The sequence below is a fragment of the Glycine max genome, chromosome 9, assembly GCF_000004515.6.
Source record: "Glycine max cultivar Williams 82 chromosome 9, Glycine_max_v4.0, whole genome shotgun sequence".
Classification (NCBI taxonomy): Eukaryota; Viridiplantae; Streptophyta; class Magnoliopsida; order Fabales; family Fabaceae; genus Glycine; species Glycine max.
In genome coordinates this window covers 47,333,147-47,355,023 of record NC_038245.2, presented here as the reverse complement: position 1 = coordinate 47,355,023, position 21,877 = coordinate 47,333,147, and the positions used below count along the sequence as shown (strand labels likewise).

Below are 21,877 nucleotides of genomic sequence, written 5' to 3'. Positions count from 1 at the left end.
GAAAAATGCATTTAACTTAATACTTCCAGTTGAGATAACATCAATAATTAATTAATGCAGCAAAAAAAAGCAACAATTATAATTATCAATGGAAAAGACTTGCAAAACAACAGATTGTCGACTTAATTTATATTAGTATAGGATACAAAGGCCAACTAATAGTATGTAGGAACGATTCGTGACTACAAAAGATATAATTAGTTAACCCCACTTGTAGACAGTGACATATTGTATTTGTGTTTGAGGTAAGATTTGATGAAGGGATCCAACTCGCCATCCATAACAGAGGTGATATCTGTCGTTTCATGCCCCGTTCTTACATCTTTTACTAGTTTGTACGGATGGAATACATAGTTCCGTATTTGTTGCCCCCATTCAGCCTTGACTGCGTCCCCCCGAATCTGCTTAATTTCTGATGCGCGTTGCTCTTCAGCTATAACCAACAACTTGGCTTTCAAACGGCTTAAAGCTCTGATCTTATTTGCCAGTTGGGATCTCTCCTCTGCATAATGGTTGTTTAAAGTTAAAACTTGCAATTAAAAACAGATGTTTGAATTGGATTCAGACTAGAAATAGCACAAGAGAAGTGGCTCTTAAATTTTGACAAAAGCAAGAGCAGTCCCAGATCCATATATTAATCTACCTAAAGATACACAGTGCAGGCCAAAGTAAAACCTGAAAACCATCTTTACCAAAAATCCAAATCACACTACCATTCACAGAATATTTAAATTAGCTAGATTTGTGCAAATGTGCAATGCACAAAATAAATGTCGTTGATAAACTGTTTTATCACAAATAAACCAAGTAAATCACAACTGAAAATGAAGTCACCTCAAACAGTTTCAAATTCAACTTTCAAATAGTATTACATGTTCGAATGTTCCAAACATAGAAGGCTGTAGAGAATAGCTTACTGGACATTGCAGAGATCTCTTTGTGCTTATAAATTAGTTTCCTAAATGAGTAATTCTAGATTTTAGTCACACTGAAAGGGTTAGAGTAGGGATAAATTCCCAAATAAGGAACACTTAGTGGCGTATGTTTGAAACTTTAATCTATTGAAGTAGATGTGACACTAAATTATTTTTTTAAGTAGTGTCTTCAAATATGAGTTATCATAGAGAGATTGTTCCCATGAATCAAGAAAATTATACTCTTGAGATTAAATAAGTGCCAAAGGAGGGAAAAGAACCTGTGCAGCGAACAGTGACACCAGTTGGAATGTGAGTGATCCGAACTGCAGTTTCAACCTTGTTCACATTCTGACCTCCCTTTCCACCTGCTCTTGAAAAACTAATTTCCAGGTCCTCCTCAGGAATTTCAACATTCATAGATTCATCTGGAAGAAGAGGCATGACCTCAACACCAGAAAAGCTTGTCTGTTTATAAATATTGAAACATTGGAATTTAAAAGAAAAAATTATACATTTGATAATTAAAGGGAAAAATAATATTAACAATTCATTAAATACCCAATGGCAAATCTGTACAAAATGACTAAGCACGTTTTTATTTTATTTTATTTTATTTTTGTTCTGTGGGGGAAGAAGGGGAGGAGTAGGCATGGGCATCATTGTTATTCACAAACACTATATTTCAGTTTAGTGTTTGGGGCCTGATCTTGCAATCTGACATTCAACTACCAAAAAAAGTTGGTTATTACCTGACGAAGGCCTTTGGCATTAAAAGGTGATTGACGAACAATGCGATGCGTTCCTTTCTCCCCAGACAAATATCCATATGCATAACGACCTTCAACTTCAATGGTAGCAGATTTAATTCCAGCTTCTTCTCCGGGGGATTTCTCAACCACTCTGGTCTTGTATTTCTGTTTCTCACCCCATCTCATGTACATCCTAAGAAGCATGTCGGCCCAATCCTGCACTGGAGATGATAATTTTCATATAGAAGTTAAAGCTGAATACTCAGAATCACCATCAAGTACTCAAATCTCAAAATATAACACAAATTGAAAAAGGAACTGAAAAGATGGATACATTGCATCTTCTCACACTAGACAGCGCAAATCCCATGTATTATAGTATGGAAAATAAAAATCAGTAAAACAGGCACCAAATATGACTACTTTTTCTAAATGGCACAATCTTAAATGCTTAACAAACCCACACCCCATACGTTAGGAGAACGCTTGTCCAGATTTGCTTGTATATGACTGTTATTTATGATTTATCAATACTTGGACTTGGTAGAGATGAACAAATATTCCTAAAAGCCTGGAAAGGTTAACGATGTTGAGACATCAAGGTAGTATTCTAAAGTCTTAACTCATAACTGCATGGACAAAGAAAAGATAAATTCTAGCTTTTCTTGGCATTTAAGTTCTGGCCTTCTACCACTACCAGTATAATATATCAGACCAAAATGTTTTCACCTAGGACTAGGAATGACAGAAACAAGTTCATTACTGTAGTATCTGTACATAGATAGCTATTTACCTGTGCATCAGTACCACCAGCACCTGCTGTAATAGAGATAACAGCACCTTCTTTATCATAAGGACCAGATAGAAGTTGAGTCAGCTCATATCGATCTATTGATTTATTCAGTTCTTTAATAAGATTGGAAGCCTCCTCAAAAAGCCCTCTATCAATGGAGTCCATTTCCTCAGTCAAGCTAACTATTGTTTCTGCATCCTCAACCTACATTCATTGTGATAAAGATCCATATTGGCACATAGATTAATTTGCATGAGAGAAGTGGAGACACTCAACAAGTGATCAATGAGTCCTTAAAGAGAAAAAGAAGATTCCGGCATACACTATTCACATATCATGAATATTAATTCAGCCATGTTTAAAAGCCAAGTATGCAGATGGGATGGTTTCCTTTTCACCTGTCTTCTGGTCGGTTAGTTCCTTTAGATTTTTATTTTCATCAACAGCAAGTTTTCCTTTATTTCCTAGATACAAATACTAAACAGAATATAATTTTATTAAAGGTTATACCAATTTGAACACTAAATGTTTTAAGTTTCTTGGCTTGATTGAAGGACTTCATATTGCAGGCCTCTGAATAAACTTTCACAAAAAACCCAAGTCAACCACCCCTAAGATGGGTAACAAGCCAGGCTCAATCCAATGTTTTGAAGATAAGCCTACACCTATTTAGGCAAAGCATAGTCTAGAATATGCCTAATATACAACACAATTAATCTCACATTTTTTTATAATAAATAGCACTCAACCATCATATCAATAATTGAAAATAGTAAATTTCATTGAATTTTTTAAATGAATGAATCGCATGTGATCATCAATTGCAATCCCACATAATCAACTGCTAGGAATAAAATTTTAAAATTATTTTCAATCATTCTGAAAGAAACTTGTGAACAAAATAACTTTTAAAATTTGAAATTTTATTTTAGATAAAGGAATTGGAGAACAATAGATTAAAAAAAACAAGGGGCAAGAAAACAAAAAATGGGAGAATTATACTTAAATAAATTTTGTGCATCACTTTGAAAAATAGATCAATCCTTTTCCTTTTAACTAGACTAGAAGAGGCACCCGCAATGCAGGTACAAAAACAACATTTAAATTTTTAAAGTATGACAATTTTTTTTATGAATCTAAAAGTAATGAATTTAATTGGTAATGTAAAAATAAATTTAGAGAAATAGAGTAAGGTGTTTACTTGTTAGGAAAAAATATCAAACTCAATAAGGCTGCACTTTTATCTGTACATATAAAGCTTCCCTTTTGGCAGTTGAAACAGCCCTGTGTTACGGATTTCAATTTACAAAATTATGTTCCACTATTTATTGTTTGTTAGTGTATCTAGACCAGTGATCTTTCTGTCAGGCATTTAAAATTGAACACTGAAACTTGGAACCCCCATTCTTTATTACTATTACATGTTGGACCTCCCTAAAATAATAGTTGAAAATTGATACAAGTAAATCTAACCTGTGTTTTGAAATCATTGAGTAATTTTATCTTATCTTTGACATCAGCCAAGGTCGAGAGAGTCTCTTGAGCTTTGCCCCGATTGTCCCAAAAGGAGCTATCAGCTGCTTGCTCCTCCAAATTGCCAAGTTCTTGCTCCAATAGCTGTAGACCAGAAGATTCTCTAATCTCTCCAACACGCTGTGACATAATTTCAACATCCTTCCTCAGGGAATAAAAATCTGCAAAATAATACCAAGTTATGTGCTACTTTATACCAACTAATCCAAACTAATGATGACATATTGTAAGCCTAAAACCCGAGGAACCCCTTCAATTCAACTATAAGTCAATAGCAGAAAACAACTTTGCAGTTCAAAACTCAATATCTAACTCCTCAAATTACTCCTTCAACTTACCATACAAGGGGCTTGACCTATAATTGGAGAGAGTTACATGCATGTCAGTCTTACTGTAAAGATTAAGAGTGTGTTTGGATACACATCCAATATGCACATACAGTAGTGAAAACACGTCAAATTTATTCATTTACGCAAAAGCAATAGTTTAAAGCTTCTGATGGAATGCTCGTAAAGTGTTCATTGACTCAGAAACAAATACACTGTAATAGCATCATGTCACATCCAATGCTCGATGAATGAATTAAAACACATATGTCTATTTGGATGGATGCTTGTAAAATTAATTTTGAAGTGATGTGGTCTACATTTGGATTTCTTTTCTTTCTAAAAGCAAGTTAGTAGTAAAGTTGAGTACGAAATTTTTTATCCAACACAAAAGCTACTTAAAATTGTTTCAACTTTAAATCAATTTTGGACACAGAATCAATTCCTCAACCTCAACCAAAAATCAAACATGTGAACATTTACCTAAATCCACGTTAACTAATATTTCAATTTACGCGAATTCAAACACTCACTGAAACGCTCTGCTAAAATAAGTTACATTTTTTTAGCTTATATTTTAGCTAAAGACATGAAGTACCTTGTAGTGCCCAATCACTTGCATCGGTGTTCTCTCCTTCCCCGATGCTCAATTGGTTTTCCGGCGTCGCGAACAAAACTGCCACAAAATCCACAAACACAGAAATACATTCTCAGGCCGAAGTATTAGGCAAATTTTAAAAATAAAATAAAATCAACGACGAAATAAACGAACAAAAATATGAGGAATTGAAAATAAATAGTAAAGGAAATCAAGGAAAGCGAAATGAAATTACGAGGTGGAGGAGAAAAACGCGAAGAAGTGGAGAGAGTGGTGGCGCGAAAGGATAAGAAGGGAAAATGTTTAGAAGGATTGGGGATTTGTTGTGGAATGAGAAGTGAGTGTTTGCGCGTGGGGGTAAGAATTGTGCACAGAGGCTGCGAAACAACCTCCATGGCTTTCCAGATACGATTTTATGAGCTATCTAAAATCTCCCAGCTGCAAATGTAAAAGCACTAGATAAGACTGTCACGGGTTCTATCCACCGATGTTCTCATGACCGGTGAAAAGACACTAGTTCAACATTAATAGCTCAATGGAACTTAAATAGGAGTGAAATCGATTTTAATCAAATAATTTTTTTCATATTTTAATATAATATTAAATAAAAAAATAATATAATTTGCATAAGTTGATGATAGAAAAAAAGTAAAGTTCAACTAAAAATGTCATAAATTATAACATATAGCAAATTTAATCCAACATAATATCTAAGTTCACCAGTACTAAATAAAATTCAATAATAACTTCAACTAAAGTCTAAAAGTAATTGATTCTTCAATGAATCATTATAATAGTCATTGAGGTTAATTTCATCAAATTCAAACATGTTATTGGTTGAACTGTCAACATCACCAATTGTTTACTTGAAACTTTATGGTGTCAAGATTATCATTATCTAATTAAATAACAAGTAAAAAAATAAGATTTTAACTCCGTAACAAATAAGATGTGTTCAATTTAACTAAGCAAATAAGCATTCGCCTTCATGATTTATTGATGATTCATCAAATGAAATTACATTCTCGTGATACAAAGTATTCTCAAGTTCATCTATATCAAGTTCATCTATATCAGGATTAGAAAGTGATTCTTCCTCAATTACTTAAAAATCAATATGGTCACCGAATTCATAGTCAATAGGATCATAACATGTCTTCTTGTATCAGGACCTAAAATATAAAATCAAACATCACAAATATAACAAGAAATCAATTATGTTTAAAAGAAAGTAAAAAAATAAATGTTTTGAATTTTGTTTTGTCATAAAAAATTTAAAATACTTATCCTTCAAACACAAGTTATAAGTAACATAGACTAGATCATTTAGTCTTTGATGTTCTAGTCTATTTCTTTTCTTGGTATCGATGTGTTCAAAGACACTCCATTTTTTCTCACATCCAAAAGAAGAAGTAGTTTGACTAAGAATATGAATTGTCATCTTTTGCAAAATTGGAGCACTAGTCCCAAACATCCACCATTGATCTAAAAAAATGTATTTAATTATATGACAATAAAACACAAAATATACAAAACCATTTAAGTATAAAAATATAAATTACTAAATTAGTGCTTCTAAAACATTCAAAAATCTAAAATTGTAAATACATTTTAGTTTCAAGACAATATCTATGACTGATACGAAAGAGATTGAAAATTGCACTGCTTTTTTATTTTGCCATTTTTACTCTATTTTTTTCTTTCTGGGACATAATTCTCTTTTTTCTTGCTAATGGTACTTTGTTGTGTGTGTATACATGCATGTATTAAGAAATTTTATCATCTCTGTTTTCAGCCACTATATTCTTATGTTGATGGAGATGGAACAGTTCCTTCTGAATCTGCCAAGGTACTCGCTGATTTTTCTCTACTCTGTATAACACTTAGCTGTAGCCGTTTTGAAATTTTCACAAACTTCTTTGGGCAGAACTATAATGCCTTCAAGTTAATTATATGCTGGCTTTTGAAGATTGATGCATATGGAAGTAGTTCAAATAGAAAGCCATTTGTTTTAACTATGTGATGCTTTATTAATTATTAATATATAGTTCTAATTTTATCTTCTGATAGCAATTACTTGTTCTGCGATTGTATCATGTAGTCAAAATTGATTATGATAGTTCATTATTAATTTGTGGAGTTCTTTTGTCTCTTCATATTACAGGGTGATGGACTTGAAACTAGTTCTCATCAATGATATTTTTATTATAAAATTTTAAGAAAATGACTGGTGTGAAGAGTAAAAATGGTGGTGCAAGTAGCTGACCCAAGCCTAGGCCACTTTCCCAAACTCAACAGTATAATGTGAGACTAAAAGACAGCAACACCATATCCACTGGACTTAAAGTTCAAGTTCAACTTTCTAGAGCAAATGACCAAAACAATATGAAAATTATAGAGCAAACCAAGTACTAAAGCACTAAAATGATGTAGCATGGTTGGTAGATAACCTACCTTATTTCTTGAGATCGATCCCTTAAATGAATATGAATACCTCGAAAAATTAGTCATTGACTCTCAACCAAAATACTAGGAGTATAAAAAAAAGTACTAAAGGCATTTCAGCCACCTTATACCACCAAATCATTCATAGACTACAAAATTCATTCTATATATCTACCATTACCACTATATCTTTTGGGATGCTCTATTTGTTGTTGCTAATAGGGATCCACGTTGTCCAAATTCTAAGGAAGATTGCCTGAGAAAAAGCTAGCCAGGTAGAAAAATTAGTCATTGACTCTCAACCAAAATACTTAGGAGTATAAAAAAAAAAAAAAGGAGTACTAAAGGCATTTCAGCCACCTTACACCACTAAATCATTCATAGACCGCAAATTTCATTCTATATATCTACCATTACCACTATATCTTTCGGGATGTTCTACTTGCTGTTACTAATAGGGATCCACGTTGTCCAAATTCTATGAAAGATTGCTTGAGAAAGGTAGCCATGTAGAAAAATTAGTCATTGACTCTCAATCAAAATACTACTATGAGTATAAAAAAAGAGAATATTAAAGGTATTTCAGCCACCTTATACTACCAAATCATTTATAGACTGCAAAATTCATTCTATATATCTACCATTACCACTATATCTTTCCTGATGCTCTATTTGTTTTTGCTAATAGAGATCCACATTGCCCAAATTCCAAGGAAGATTGCTTGAGAAAAACTAGCTAGGTAAATTGCTTGCTATACATATATTCACTTTTGAATAATGTGATCAATAAAAAAAATTGGTATAAAATTAATTAGGAGATTTTAGTGAGTTATAATTAAAATAAATAATAATTAGTTAATCGTTATAAAACGAGTAAATTGTCAAATTAGACTCAAAGAAACAGGTTCGGCATATTTAAATAGTAGTAAAAATTACGTTTTGTGTTTTTTTCTGTCAAATTATTAGTCTTAAGTTATGAATTAATTTGACTATATATGTCCGAAGATTTTTTTTTTTCTTAAAGAAAATCACTATTTAATAGTTAAAATACACACATATGCTACAACAAAATTATTTAATTTCGGTGAAAATTTTGTAAAGCCTGCTTTAACTTATGTGTAGCATATAATAGATCGGATTGAAGTGATATACCATTAACTTCATTTGAACATGAATAAATATAAGTACTTTAGAAGGCAGAGAGAGGAACAACGCTTTATAGATTCTTTTGTGACAGAAGTAATGTATGCATGCTTGAAGTGGAGTAAAAAGGGCATTGTTGCGTGTTGGTGTTGGTCAATGTGCCTTGATGGATCTTGGGCTAGCTTGTGTATGTACATCTTATTTGGTGCCGAAGGCATACTAGAGTGCAAAAAAAGTGAAACAAAATTGCTCAACCTATTTATTTAGCTGAATTACTTATCTCAAACTTTTTGGGAACTGCAACATTATTTTTTTTCCAGCGAGGTTGATTGTGGTATTCTTCAGAGGACAAGGATTAGACAATCTAGAGCTTAATTGGTGATTGGGACATATTGTTGGAAGTGGGAATAGAAAATTGATCAAGCTCAACAAACTATGCATTTATTTAAGCATTCGGTTCATGTGATAGTGATCGAGGTACTCCCATCAATAAGTTTTGGGGTCTTTTTTTTTTTTTTGAGTTTTTTCTTGTCTTAATAAATCATCAATCATATACAACTTGTAGATATTGGCCTGTTATTGGATCGGACGAAAGAGAGGAATATAGAGCTAATACAGCGTTTGGCATCTCTTCTATTTGTTCAAGTGGGTGTATTCTCAAGTACAAAAACAAGTATTTTTTTTTTAAATAAAATATAAGTTGGAGGAGGTACTTCTAGCAAGGATTTATATTTGAGTCTTGAGACACATGCACCAATTCATATAACAGTTTTCACAATATTATTTTATATGTCTATGTCTTTTATTATGATGTGTAATAAATAATATATATAAGAGAAATAAACATAATAAAATATATTTCTCTTTATATTTGAGTCCTTCAACCGCTCCCCCTTTTGTGTATAATGACAACAACAAGTATTTTGAACATAAGACCCTGCATACTACCAAAACTTCCACCACTAGCTAGCGGGTTCTAATTTCTTGGAAACCGTTGTTAATTAATTTTAATTTTCTTCTTAAAAACTCGATTTGCTTTCACTAAGTATAGCAGTAGAAGACATAAAATTACGAATACTAAAAAGCAAAGTCCTTCAACCGCTCCCCCTTTTCTTCCTTGTGGTTGCTGAATTTTTCCCTTCATATTTGAACAACAATAAACTAGACAATTCAGTAACAAATATATATACTATACTGTAACTTTACAAACACACTCGTGGTTGCTGAATATTGTCTAAGTCTAGTTTATTGTTGTTCAAATAACATTATTAATTTTATAAAGTGCTATCATTTGTCGCAGTTCATAAATTTAAACTGATTGTTACAAATGTTAAAAATAAGATTTTGCTCTCTGGCACGTTATTTAACTAAAATTTTGAATATTTTAATTAGTTATATATACAAATATCTACAATTTCTTGCCACATGGTAATTGAATTTATTTATCAATTCAATCATTTTTGAATTATTACTTCAAAAATATGTAGGTTGAGTTTACCATTAGTCTGGTGATCTAGTAAGGTTTATCATAATTTATCCGAAAATAATTATAAGCAGAAGTCAATTATTACTAACCGTAATAAAAAATTAATAAAAATATACTAAATGATTTAATTTGATCATAGAAAATGATTAATTAACTAAGAATAAAATATTTCTTGGTGCATATAAGCAGTAAATTTGAATCTAGCGATAGAAAGATTTTTATCATTCGTAATATTAAGAGTTTTATTAAAAAAAATACTTATTAGGGATGCCTCTATACATTAATACATGCTTAATAATTTATTATTATATAAAGAATGTTAATAGTGCATGGAAGCCTAGCTAGTCAAAGTCAAAAAAGTTTAAATCCCAAACAGTTTCCACAACCACAAAGCTAGGGCATTGGATTTAATAAATTAACATAAACCCCAAGAAAAAGACATGAGTGAGCATTCCTAGAGCTTGTTAGCTTACGATAGTATTCTATTTGAGAAGTTAGACACAGACGCACATGCATGAAGCATGCAATTTTATAATATTGGACTATTCGAACCCAAATCCCATAATCTCTTCTCCACTTCCAACATGAAAAGGGTATTTAATTAAATAAACAACTTAATCAAAGACTTAATAAACTCTTATTAAAAAAAGAATTTGTTTAATTGTTTGCTTGATTGTAAAATTTAATAGAATGAGTTAAAAAAAATTGAAAACTATTCCATAAAGTCTTTCAAACACTTTTATATTACTAAATAGATAAATATAATTCATTCAATAATATATTAAAATGTGTCAAACAGTGTATTACAGAATTAATCAATTAATTAGATATAATTTGAATGAAGATTAACGTTATAGTAACACAATGTTTTTAATTTACTCTTAATAATAATATCAAAAAAAATTTTACGGAAGTCTCATTCAATAACCCAAATTTACATTTTATTTAATGAGACTCATCTATGTTACTTGTTAAATTAATAATAAAAGTGTATTAATAAAAATATTTAAAAAAAGGAGTTAATAAGATTATTTTAGTTACTTTTTAGTAGCAGACAAAAGTTCAAGCTAAAGTTCTAACTATATTGTTTCAATTAATTCAAGTCCAACAAATTATCCCATACCCAAAAAGTAAGAAATATAGCATAAAAAATAGTGGCTTTCAAGTCCTCCAGAGGTCAAATAGGAACCTCCGGGCCCGTAATTTCGTGGCTCCATCATTCACCCACTAAAGCCATGCAGTGGGGTCAAAACCTAAGGATTTAGTCAGCAGGTAATAAAACTTGTAAGGATGATTTAATGACTATTAATAATGAGGAATACTATTTAAATATTTTATTAATATTTTTTTTCTATCGCATCATATCATTTATATACATATATTTTTTAACATATATGGTGTCTATATATATATATATATACAAAACTTTAGATAACATAGGAATATTTTTGGTATGAACATAATGTCTATAATATAATTATTAAAAAATTAAAATTTATTTAAATCTATACCAATATATATAAAGTAGATATAATTTTGTGTAATTATTTTTTGTTTCCATATTTTTTAGATCATTTTATGCTTAATAATATTTAGTAACAATAATTAATCCTCTTTAATCTATATTTTTTTGGAATCCTCTGTTCCAACAAGTTAGTTTCCATCACAACAACACAATATCATGTAGATTAAAATTGACCCACTAATCAAAATTAAGTAACCATTCAATAATCATTCTCCACTATTTCATTGATATCTTCTCTTTCATTTTTATTTATCCAACTATTTGTATGGTATTAATTGTATATGACAAAAATATGGTACAAAGTCCCAAGAAATTAACTTTTATCCTCATTTTATTTATTCCAACTCATTTTAACACATTTTTTTATATTTTATTTTCTTCACTTGTTACTAATTATTGTTTTAATTAATTTAACAGGTAATTTATGGGATAATGCAGTTGGAAATTACTATTGTCAACGGGGAGGCAATTTATAAAAAAAGGGGAAGGAAGAATATTTTTTCAAAATCAAGATTATTGTGATTTTTCTATGACAATTAAATATTCGTCGAGCAGAATTTAAAAATTGTAATTAGAGATTATTATAGTATATTAAATAACATAATAGAAATAATTGTGATTTTTCTATGACAATTAAATATTCGTCGAGCAGAATTTAAAAATTGTAATTAGAGATTATTATAGTATATTAAATAACATAATAGAAATAATTGTGATTTTTCTATGACAATTAAATATTCGTCGAGCAGAATTTAAAAATTGTAATTGGAGATTATTATAGTATATTAAATAACATAATAGAAATATGGACACAATGACGCGACATCGTCTATATTTCTGATAGTAATAATAAAATTCATATTAATTAATATATCACACATATATTTTATGATAGACAATTTTGTTGAACATAATAACTATCACGGAAAATTATTAAGAGTATAACTTTCTTTCAAGTATTTAATATATTTTCATATGATTCAAAACTCAAATTTAATATTAGTAATATTAAATTCATATTAAACTATTTTAATCAAAAAATTTAACTTAATTGGTTAAATATGATATATAAATTATTATAAACTTTTTAATAATATATTTGATTTTTACTTATAAAAAAATAGCAAACTATTTTCAACTTGAGCATATGTTTAGAAATAGTACTATTTACTATATGCATGAAAAGTTAGTGTAATAAATGGAGAGATAATAAAGCATGGGAACAAAAAGTAAGGGAAAGGATTGCGACCCACTACATGCTACAACACTTTAACAAAGTTCACTTTTCTTGGAAATCTCTTTGATGAAGAGGCAGTGTTTGTGCATGGATAAGGGTGAAAACAATCCTGCAACCAAATAGATGCTCAGAGAGATGATAAAATAAATATTAGGTTTTCTTTCCGAGGAGGCACGGGTACTCCGCTGATTTCTCCGATAAATATCGGTTTACACTCCCATTTGCCCTTCCTTCAATAACCTTCATTGGTTTTCATGCCATTTAGACATATTTCTTTACCCTTTTATTATTTTACTATAACTCTTGTTATTATATTCGTAATAACCATGAGTACGCGAATGAGAAACAAACAAAAGAGTGAAAAGGGGGGAATATATATATATATATATATATATATATATATATATATATATATATATATATATATATTCACTTTGTTTTTTACTCATTGAATGAATCAGTAGACAAAAGATATTGACGACCAGCAAAAGAGTCTGGCTAGCTAGCTAAAACGTAGAATAAACTAAGGTTAAGGAACATTGTTTTTGGAGCATGTCATTTAATTTCTATCTATGGTTTCAATGAGCCATATCACCCTAGCATCCATTTTCGTTCCTAAATCGATTGTTTGTTTTACTAATTTTCAACACTCATTATTAACTTCTAAGAATATATATATATATATATATATATATATATATATATATATATATATATATGTAATTCGTTTAAATAATTTTAAGTTAATAAAATTCTTCCACATCATAATTTGATCGTTGACCACCAACTGAACTGAGCTTTGAGCCTAATTAATTTTCGCCTACGGTTTATGTAACATTTTTGCTTTATGATTTTGTCATGAATTGTTACATCTATCATAATTTTAGAAGTTATCGATCGCATCATTATTTTAAAAAAAATTGTATGGAATATGATTCACAAAATCAGATAAAAACAAAAGAGTAAATTTATTACTTACATATGTAGTTTGAAGAATTTTAGTTTTTAAGTAACCTTGATCTTTATGCTCAGTTGTTAATGTTATTTGCCACTAAATTATATTAGAAAAAAATATTCCTGAGATGATATTGTCATTCTATATATTATCAAAATATTTTACTGTATACACTTGGTAACAAAATAACTTTCAAATGAATTTCCAAAGATCGACAAAGTGTAGTAGGTATATATAAAAAATCATCAATGTTACTTTCACTTTATTCTCGTTTCATGATTTTGACATTCCTCTCTTTTCGAATTATAAAACAAAAACATATACATCTCAACAACCATTCGTTATATAAATTTTATCAAATAACATACGTATAGAAGCAATGGATATATATGATATAAGACTTACAAAATTCAAAAATAGTTAAAAGCTAAAATTTAAGAAAAATTTTCGTTCCTGATCCATTTATGTATATCTAGTAAAGGTGCAAAATACTGTGTCTGTAAACGTAAACAAAACTATGTGATCGCAGACCAATCAGGAAATCACTAACACCCATTACCATGCATAATGTATAGAAAGAATTTGGTTAAGAAACTAAAAACAAGTGCCATGCATATACATTGAGGAAAACTCCACCCTTGGTATGATCGTTGTTATTCCAGAATTAAAAAGTCCGCTGATAATAAAAACATCCCAATGATCTGTCCACACATTCTCCAAAGTTAATTCCCAAAATTCACAGCAAATGCTTCTGCCATGACTAAACTTGAGGCTAGATTACTTAGACCCTAGTGAAATAAGGATCCTGCAAGTTAGAGATAGTGAAAGAAATCCTATATATCCTCATCTTCAAAAGTGCACACTATCAAATTAGCAACTTCACAAGAGGAAGAAACAAGTCAGCAATATATGCATCTTCTTCATCACCTTTTTGACTCTTCCTTCTCTCCCTAGTTTTCCACCTATTCATGCAATAAAGAGAAGGGTGTAGTAGCCCCATGGCAGAGAGCCATACTAGTAGTTGATCTGGGTGCATGAGTTGGAATAGCAGTTGGAACCCAAGTATTGCATGCAGACCCTTGATCATATGCACTAGCCTTCACTGTATCAACAGAAGATGATTGCTGTTGAGTAAGATAATACAAGTTCCTTGCATGTGCATGATAAGAATCAGTTGCAGAGCCATACACACTTTCATAACCAAGTGCTTTTATCTCATTATCACCAAAACCATGATTGCTTCTTGGATTTTGATCACCATCACTTGCAACAACAGCAGTAGTAGTTCCCATAGGCATCACATTGTAGCCCCCACCACCTCCATAACCATCATAAACAACCGAGTTAGAAGAAGAGCTATTGTCAATGGAAGCAGAATCCATGCTCAACATAGGGTGCAACCCTGAATTTGTGTGAAAGAAGTTATGTGTTCCATTGTTCCCTAGCTGAAGTTGATGAATATCTGAATAAGACAAAGAGTGAGGGGCATCAGAGTTGTCTTGTTGTTCTTGCTTGCACCAATTAATTCTTTGTCCATAAGGGTAGTGCATGGTGGTGCAAGGTTGAGGTTGGTGGAATGCATGAGCATTGTGCCAGTTATGATGAGTTGCTGTTCCCCCTCCTGCATAGTTGTTATTGATTCCTTGAGTTAGGTGAGAACTCATGATGATACTATGATCTACTTGATCTGCTCTATGACCATTATCCACACTCAGTTCAACCTGCTCCATATCCTTCAAACGCTTTGCAGCACCACCTATTGGCAAAGTGGTGCTCTCAAGTATGCTTTTCACGTCATATCTGCTCATGTCAAAGTTTGTAACAGCACTTAGTCCTCGGAATTTGATTGCTGCTACATCATATGCTTCCGCTGCCTCTTCTTGGGTGCCTGAAAATTAAATGTTAATAAAATAAGTATCCAAAATTAGTTATAATTAAACAAATGCATGCAGTGCATATATGAATTGGTTTCACTAGTGATCAATATAATTGAAATTAATTACTTCTGAGTTATATGTCATTAAGTTTAAATTATAGAAGAAACACATTTAATTTAGGGACCAACTTAACATTCAAAATTCATTTGATGTATTTAAGTTCTTGTTTGCTTTAAAGTATATAACTATGATGATTGTTATACACAATTTAGTGCACGTACAATAACTCAATGAATTGTATAAACTCATGTTTTCATTGAATAGAAAATATTTATCCATGCTAAAATTTGAGGTAAACTGTCATATCTGCTTTAGATATTTTCGGTGCATAGGATTAAATAACTGAATATTAGCTTACTAAAAGTTCCCAAGTAAAGATCCTTGTTGCCAGCAACTCTTCCAATCCTCGCTTGCCACCTTCCATGTTGGTGGTGTCTGCAATCAAATAATTAAAATAACAAATAACTATTTAATATATATGATCAATGTTTTTTTTTTACATCACATCAAACCTTGCCTTTCCCGTCCAATAAATATATTTAACAACAATAAACAATGCTTTATAGTTTAGAGTAAAAATGAGGAATTTTTTATTTTTATATTTTCTTATAAACTTAAATTTTTGGTTATCTATATTTTCGTCTACTAATATTCAAATGATATAGCTAGCTACCACAAAAATAATTTCACTAATAAGTTTTTCTTTTGAAAGAAGCTTCAACGTCAAATTATTTTAAGAACCAATTACTCATTCAAGAATCATTAATTTATATCTAACATGGTATATTCACAAACGATAAACTTTTGTATAGAGACATATTAGCTAAAGTCTAGTCAACTGTACCTCGTCACTCCTCGATAAATGGATGCACCGCGAGAAAACCCACTACTCTTCCTGTGGCATAGTAATTTTATATTATCAATAAGTAATCCATTTTCTAAAAAAAAATTAGCAACAAAAAAAACTATTAAATATATAAATTAGTAGTGGCACTTGCAAATACCTTCTCAATGACGCAACGTACTCTTGCCTAGTCATGTGCTTCATTTCTTCCAACTCTTTCTCATAGTGGCTAATCTAAAATGCATTGATTGTTGACGGAGACATAAAGTATTCCATGTCAAAAGACTACATCAAGTGATTACGGATACATATACATACATAGTTTGCATTATAAGACAAATAACAGTTTCTTCTATAAAGAGACACATCCCATCAAATGAGGAAACTTTTTCGTTGTGCAGGGACACAACCATAAGTTGAAGCTTCCCTATTCACCATTGTTGTTTGTTAATAGTGCCAACGCCAACTTTGGCTAGAGGAATTCGTGCAACACGACCCTTAATTTATTTAACATAAACAGGAAAAAAAAAGTGGCAACTTACTGGAAAATTTGTTGTTGTGGTTGTTCCCCAGTATTTTAGTGCTGCCAAATCGTAGGCTCTAGCTGCCTTTTCTTCTTTATCATAACCACCTGCAAGTAGTGACAACAAATGATAACCAAATGTAAACAAATTTTAACGTTCTCTTCTTACTTTTGGCCCAAAAAAAATAATAATACAATTATAATTTAAAAGAATATATATCTTTTTGTACTCACCCAAGTAAACTGCAAGACAATGTACGTTGAAGAAAGACATTACGCCATATAATGAATGTGGAGATGAAGAACGCACAAGTTAATATTATACTACAAATGGATGTTAGTCATAAAAAACGCACACAAAGGGGACAAATGAAGAAAAACATTGGCAAAAAATTAGCCCTAAAATAGAGGAACGTTGTAGATCATCATACCTTGCCTTCCTTTGCGAGTCTGTCCCTCTCTTCTACAACTATTATCCCACAGGTGAGCCTCGTACCTCCCCGTCCACCTATGCCTTCAATTAAGTCAAAAACCCTAATTTCATAATCATTTCACAATTTTTTTTTTAAAAAAAACAACGAGAACTGACTAGAGGAACTTTTTAATTGAGATATGAAGCAGTGGTGAAAGATTTGTGACGGCTCAAATTTATATGCATAAACTAAATAAAAAATATTCATACACATCCTTGTTTAGGGTATAAAATAAAAAACCTTGTTACACCACGGTAGATAGAAGTTCTCTGTCCAAAAGTGTCAATGGACTTTCTGGGTGCAGTTTCAATGGCTCCGGTTTGGGTGGAATCAAGTGCAGCCGAGGTGTTTGGTTGTTTGTTATCAGAAGAACTCTCTCCATTATCCACACTAGCAGTGAGAAGGGGCAGTGATGTGCTTGATTGTGAACCAGTACTCATGGAAAGTGATAGAGTTTGCTGCACACTGCTTCTAATATTGCCACCACTTTCATTGTTGTTGTTGATGTTTTCTGAGTTCGGTGGTTGGTTCCTCAACCATGTCTTTATCATGGATAACCCTATGGAGTTACTGTTGTTGTTATTGTTACTGCCACCACCACTACCACCACCACCAGCCGATACTGGCTGAGCAGGAAACATGTAATCTGTAGAGGCTGAGTTACCACCGTAGGTTTGCTCATGTTCGCCAAATGAGTGTCCACCGAGGAAGTTTTCAAGCTTTGGCTGTTGCTGTTGGTTTTGGTTCATGTTTTGTTTATTGCACGAAGTTCCCAATAGCAAATTTTGGCTGTTGTAGTTCTCCTTCCAATCTGAGAAATAAAAAAAAAAAATAAAGAGAAAAAAAGGTTAAAATTAATGAGAAACGAATATCTATGAAATATTTCTCCATAGGACTAACAAAAAATAAATCCAGGTAAAAAAATGAAGAAGCCTGAAACATAGTTTCCTTTGTTTTCTCTTCATTTAGTTTGTGATTAGTGATGAGGGTGCACTCGAGGAAACTCTAAGAAAAAAAAAAATGTTACAAACTTGTGGGGAAAGAAGTGAAAACCTTGAGTGGTGTTAATACTATTGTTTCTGTGAAATGCTTCGTATATGCCATAAGAAGGAAGGTTAAGTAAATGAGGAGTTGAGTCAGAAGTGAGATCAAAGCAGCCTCCTGCTACATCAGTGCTTGAGATTGATCCATCAGGGTTGAAGCTAAAACGAGAAGGTGTCGTTTGAGAGTGATCTTGACTAGAAGGGTGTTCTTCGTGAGGAGAGAGAGAAAAACCTAACAAATTCATAGACCCCATGATATTGAAGAATATTACACAGAGAGCACAAAGCCCTCAAGGTAATCTAATCTTCAGGAGTAGATAGATATATAAAGGGTGAAAATAGCAGTTTGTGCATGAAGGAGAAGAAGAAGAAGAAGCATATAGTACTAGTTTATATGAGGAGGTTTGAAAGAAAAGAAGAAGGAGGAGGAGGAGAAGGGTCAAATTCTTGAAGAGCTCAAAAAATTGAAAAAAAAACATTTATAGCATAGAGATGAGAGAACATTTATAGTATACTTTAAGTTACTATATTTTGAGTTATTTTCTCTTTCTTCTGGCTGATATGCACGTACACACCACACACGCGCACACAATAGAAATGGGACGCGTCTTATACATTCTAGGGCACTTGAAATCTTTGAATCAGAAAAAAAAAATTACTTCAAGGGCTAATGAAAAGATCCACACACGGGGACCATTTCGTAATTAATGTGGTAGTCCAAACACACTAGTACTACTAGTTGCTCGCGGTATTGAAAAATATAATGCGCCCTTGTGATACGGTGTTACGATTCACTCTAAGAGCTTTTTCTGAACAGTTGTGACTTGTGACACAAAATCACTAATGTGCTGATTGATGCATCACTGCCTTCATGTTTCATGGAAAATAAATTCTGATGTGATATGTGATACATTACTTTTTTTTCATAAAGTATAAAGTTAGATATTATGAACTATGATTTTCTTTTTTGTTAAAACTTTATTTTTTTATAAAAGTGGTTGAATGAGAGGAATCTCAATTAATAGTACTATCGAATAAGATGTTAATGACACATTGTAATCGCTAATAGAGATTCATTAATTAAGAAGATTAAGAAGATGCTAATGACACATTGTAAACGAAAAGATGCTTAGTTTTTGTGTCCATTGTAAGAAGAGATTTTATGAATCTGTATACTTCAAGAATAAGTAATTAAGAAATCAATAATTAATTTTATTTCATTAACCAATATATTAAGAGTATATTAATAATATTAAATATTATATTTTGTATAAAAAAGCTGCATTCTTAATTTCTTAATTATTATTTCAAGGATAATGATTAGAAAGTTCATATAGTTAAAATAAAATTACTGATTAAGTTATATTTGACATTTTCACAGTAGGTGCACTATTTTTTATGATTAGATTTCGCAGTATTCTAAATATATATTTATTTTTATCGAAGATTTAGCTACCAGATATTCATATTATGCATAAACACGTGTGGACATGAATGACAATCTTGTGCATAATTTGATATGTAGTTTTAAAATTACATTTTTGTACGGATACTGATCTAATTATTATCTATGAAATCTACCGTATGAATGAGTTATGTTTAGAATCTAATGTGTATATTAAAAAAAAAAAAAACTATGTATAATAATGTTCTTTATATTTTCACCAAAGAAAATAATGTTCGTTATGTATAACAACGTGTAAGAAAATAAAATGAAAGTCACGTGAACAGCAATAAATTAATCCAGTGTAAGATTTTCAAGGGTTTTTCGGCCAAACTACTAAAAACATGTTAGCTAGGTTTGAAATGTTATTTTGTGAGAGAGTAGAATAAGATTAGCTAAAGAAGTTGGGTCAAAATATTGGTGAAGCACACATGAAATCATTAGCCATAGCCCATAAACCAAATCTTGAATCATCCCCTAAAATATTTGTGTTCGCCAATCTTTAATTTGGACTTGAAATGATCTTGATTTATAGTAGTATTTTGCTATGGTTAATTTGCACACATTGATCACAATGATTCAACAAAGTCCAGAATACTTCCAAGCTCCATCCATTTTTTTTTTCTCTTTCTTGGCTGTAAACACCTGTAGGGGGGAAGTTGAAATAATAATAATTTCTGACAAATTAGCGTGACAAAAAACAACACCCAGCCCCTCGCCACACCCATTTATTCATGCCCACTTGGACATTAGTCACCTCATGTCAGACCCTATTATCACCATCAGAAGTCAGAACCTTAACTTGCTTTTCAAATTAGGTAAAATAGCACTAGTACATGTACAGTGTAAATAATTTTATCTTTATCATTCAACTATATAATTAATTATATAATAAATTTATTATTTTTACAATAAGTATTTTAAAAACCATCTTAACAACATTAATTTCTAATTAATAATTATTTTTTTTAATTTTTACCATACATAAAAATGAATTCTTTGAAATTTCTTTGTAATGAGTTTTTGGTCTCTTTCTCTTTGTATATATATATGCACGAACAAACACCCATATATCCCATAACTTTCTCACATTCGGTCCATAATATATGACACATTATTTAAATATTATCTATTGGTCCTAATCATCAATCTGCTCCCCCGCTACAAACGGAACTGTCTCTCTCTTTTGGTACTTTTCTCTGAGTGAGTAGTAAGATACTCTCTCTTCTCTGAACAAAGCCACAAACAATAATTCATGCATGACAGACAACCTTTTTTTTACTATTTTTTTATTAAATACTAGCTTATATGGTTCTTGTTCAAGTCGAGCTACTTACTAGTAATAGGATACTACTATGTTTAATCACTAACAATTTATATATATATATATATATATATATATACCATTAGCATAAATTAATAGGGCAAAAGGAAATTAGCTAGCTAGCAAAATTATTGTTGCACCTTGTGCCCCTATGCGAGGACAACAACCCTTGTCTTGCGGGTTATATATTTCATTCACAAAAGTTTGTGAAGAGACAAATTGGAGGAAAATCTAACTCCCAAGCTTCCAATGTGGAATTTCACAGATACAGTGTACTAAATTATTAGTATTATGCACACACGGTGCATTGATGTTAATTTAAATATTTTTTTGTTTAGCGAATTTGATTTTAAGTATGAAAATGTTGAACTAATATAGTAAGTCATAATTATCCGCGCCAGAATTAGCAAATTAATGCAAGTAGGAGTAGTATTTTTTTTCATTCATATACATACATTAATTAATTTTGCTTGTTTTCAAGTTGAAATCAATTGGGTCATACATTTACATGGTGAAGTAGAAGTGTGTTGTTGACAAAGTTAAAATGTGGAGATGGAGAAAAAAGAGTAGAGAGAAGTAGAC

General features: G+C 31.2%; 2 protein-coding genes across 3 annotated transcripts; both read right to left on the bottom strand.

Annotated features, from left to right (window-relative positions):
• Positions 1-99: 99 nt before the first annotated feature.
• LOC100775574 (peptide chain release factor PrfB1, chloroplastic) lies at positions 100-5,432 on the bottom strand. The gene is made up of 7 exons (XM_003534450.5): positions 5,152-5,432; positions 4,917-4,994; positions 3,933-4,153; positions 2,460-2,663; positions 1,667-1,882; positions 1,196-1,382; positions 100-502 (listed from the first exon to the last, which is right to left on the bottom strand). Exons 1-7 carry the CDS (start codon positions 5,309-5,311, stop codon positions 198-200), a joined length of 1,371 nt encoding a protein of 456 aa, XP_003534498.1. The 5' UTR covers positions 5,312-5,432; the 3' UTR covers positions 100-197.
• An 8,891-nt stretch (positions 5,433-14,323) lies between these two features.
• Positions 14,324-19,016, bottom strand: LOC100526744 (babyboom 1). 2 transcript variants are annotated; one of them, NM_001250170.1, is given in 9 exon segments: positions 14,346-15,595; positions 16,003-16,079; positions 16,489-16,539; positions 16,649-16,722; positions 17,031-17,119; positions 17,246-17,254; positions 17,443-17,525; positions 17,725-18,295; positions 18,538-18,919. In NM_001250170.1, coding segments are annotated over 9 exon segments (2,124 nt in total). In that variant the 5' UTR covers positions 18,782-18,919; the 3' UTR covers positions 14,346-14,669.
• Between the last annotated feature and the right edge of the window lie 2,861 nt (positions 19,017-21,877).

Excerpts from the sequence above, each read along its gene's own strand:
- LOC100775574 (XM_003534450.5), bottom strand. The coding sequence starts at position 5,311 with ATGGAGGTTGTTTCGCAGCCTCTGTGCACAATTCTTACCCCCACGCGC. Across the intron at positions 2,664-3,932 it reads TCAATGATTTCAAAACACAG|GTTGAGGATGCAGAAACAAT; the intron begins GTTAGATTTACT and ends CAATGAATGTAG. Across the intron at positions 503-1,195 it reads TGTCACTGTTCGCTGCACAG|AGGAGAGATCCCAACTGGCA; the intron begins GTTCTTTTCCCT and ends ACCATTATGCAG.
- LOC100526744 (XM_006586582.4), bottom strand. The coding sequence starts at position 18,781 with ATGGGGTCTATGAATTTGTTAGGTTTTTCTCTCTCTCCTCACGAAGAA. Across the intron at positions 16,723-17,030 it reads CCACAACAACAAATTTTCCA|ATTAGCCACTATGAGAAAGA; the intron begins GTAAGTTGCCAC and ends AATGCATTTTAG. Across the intron at positions 16,080-16,488 it reads ATTTATCGAGGAGTGACGAG|ACACCACCAACATGGAAGGT; the intron begins GTACAGTTGACT and ends ATTTGATTGCAG.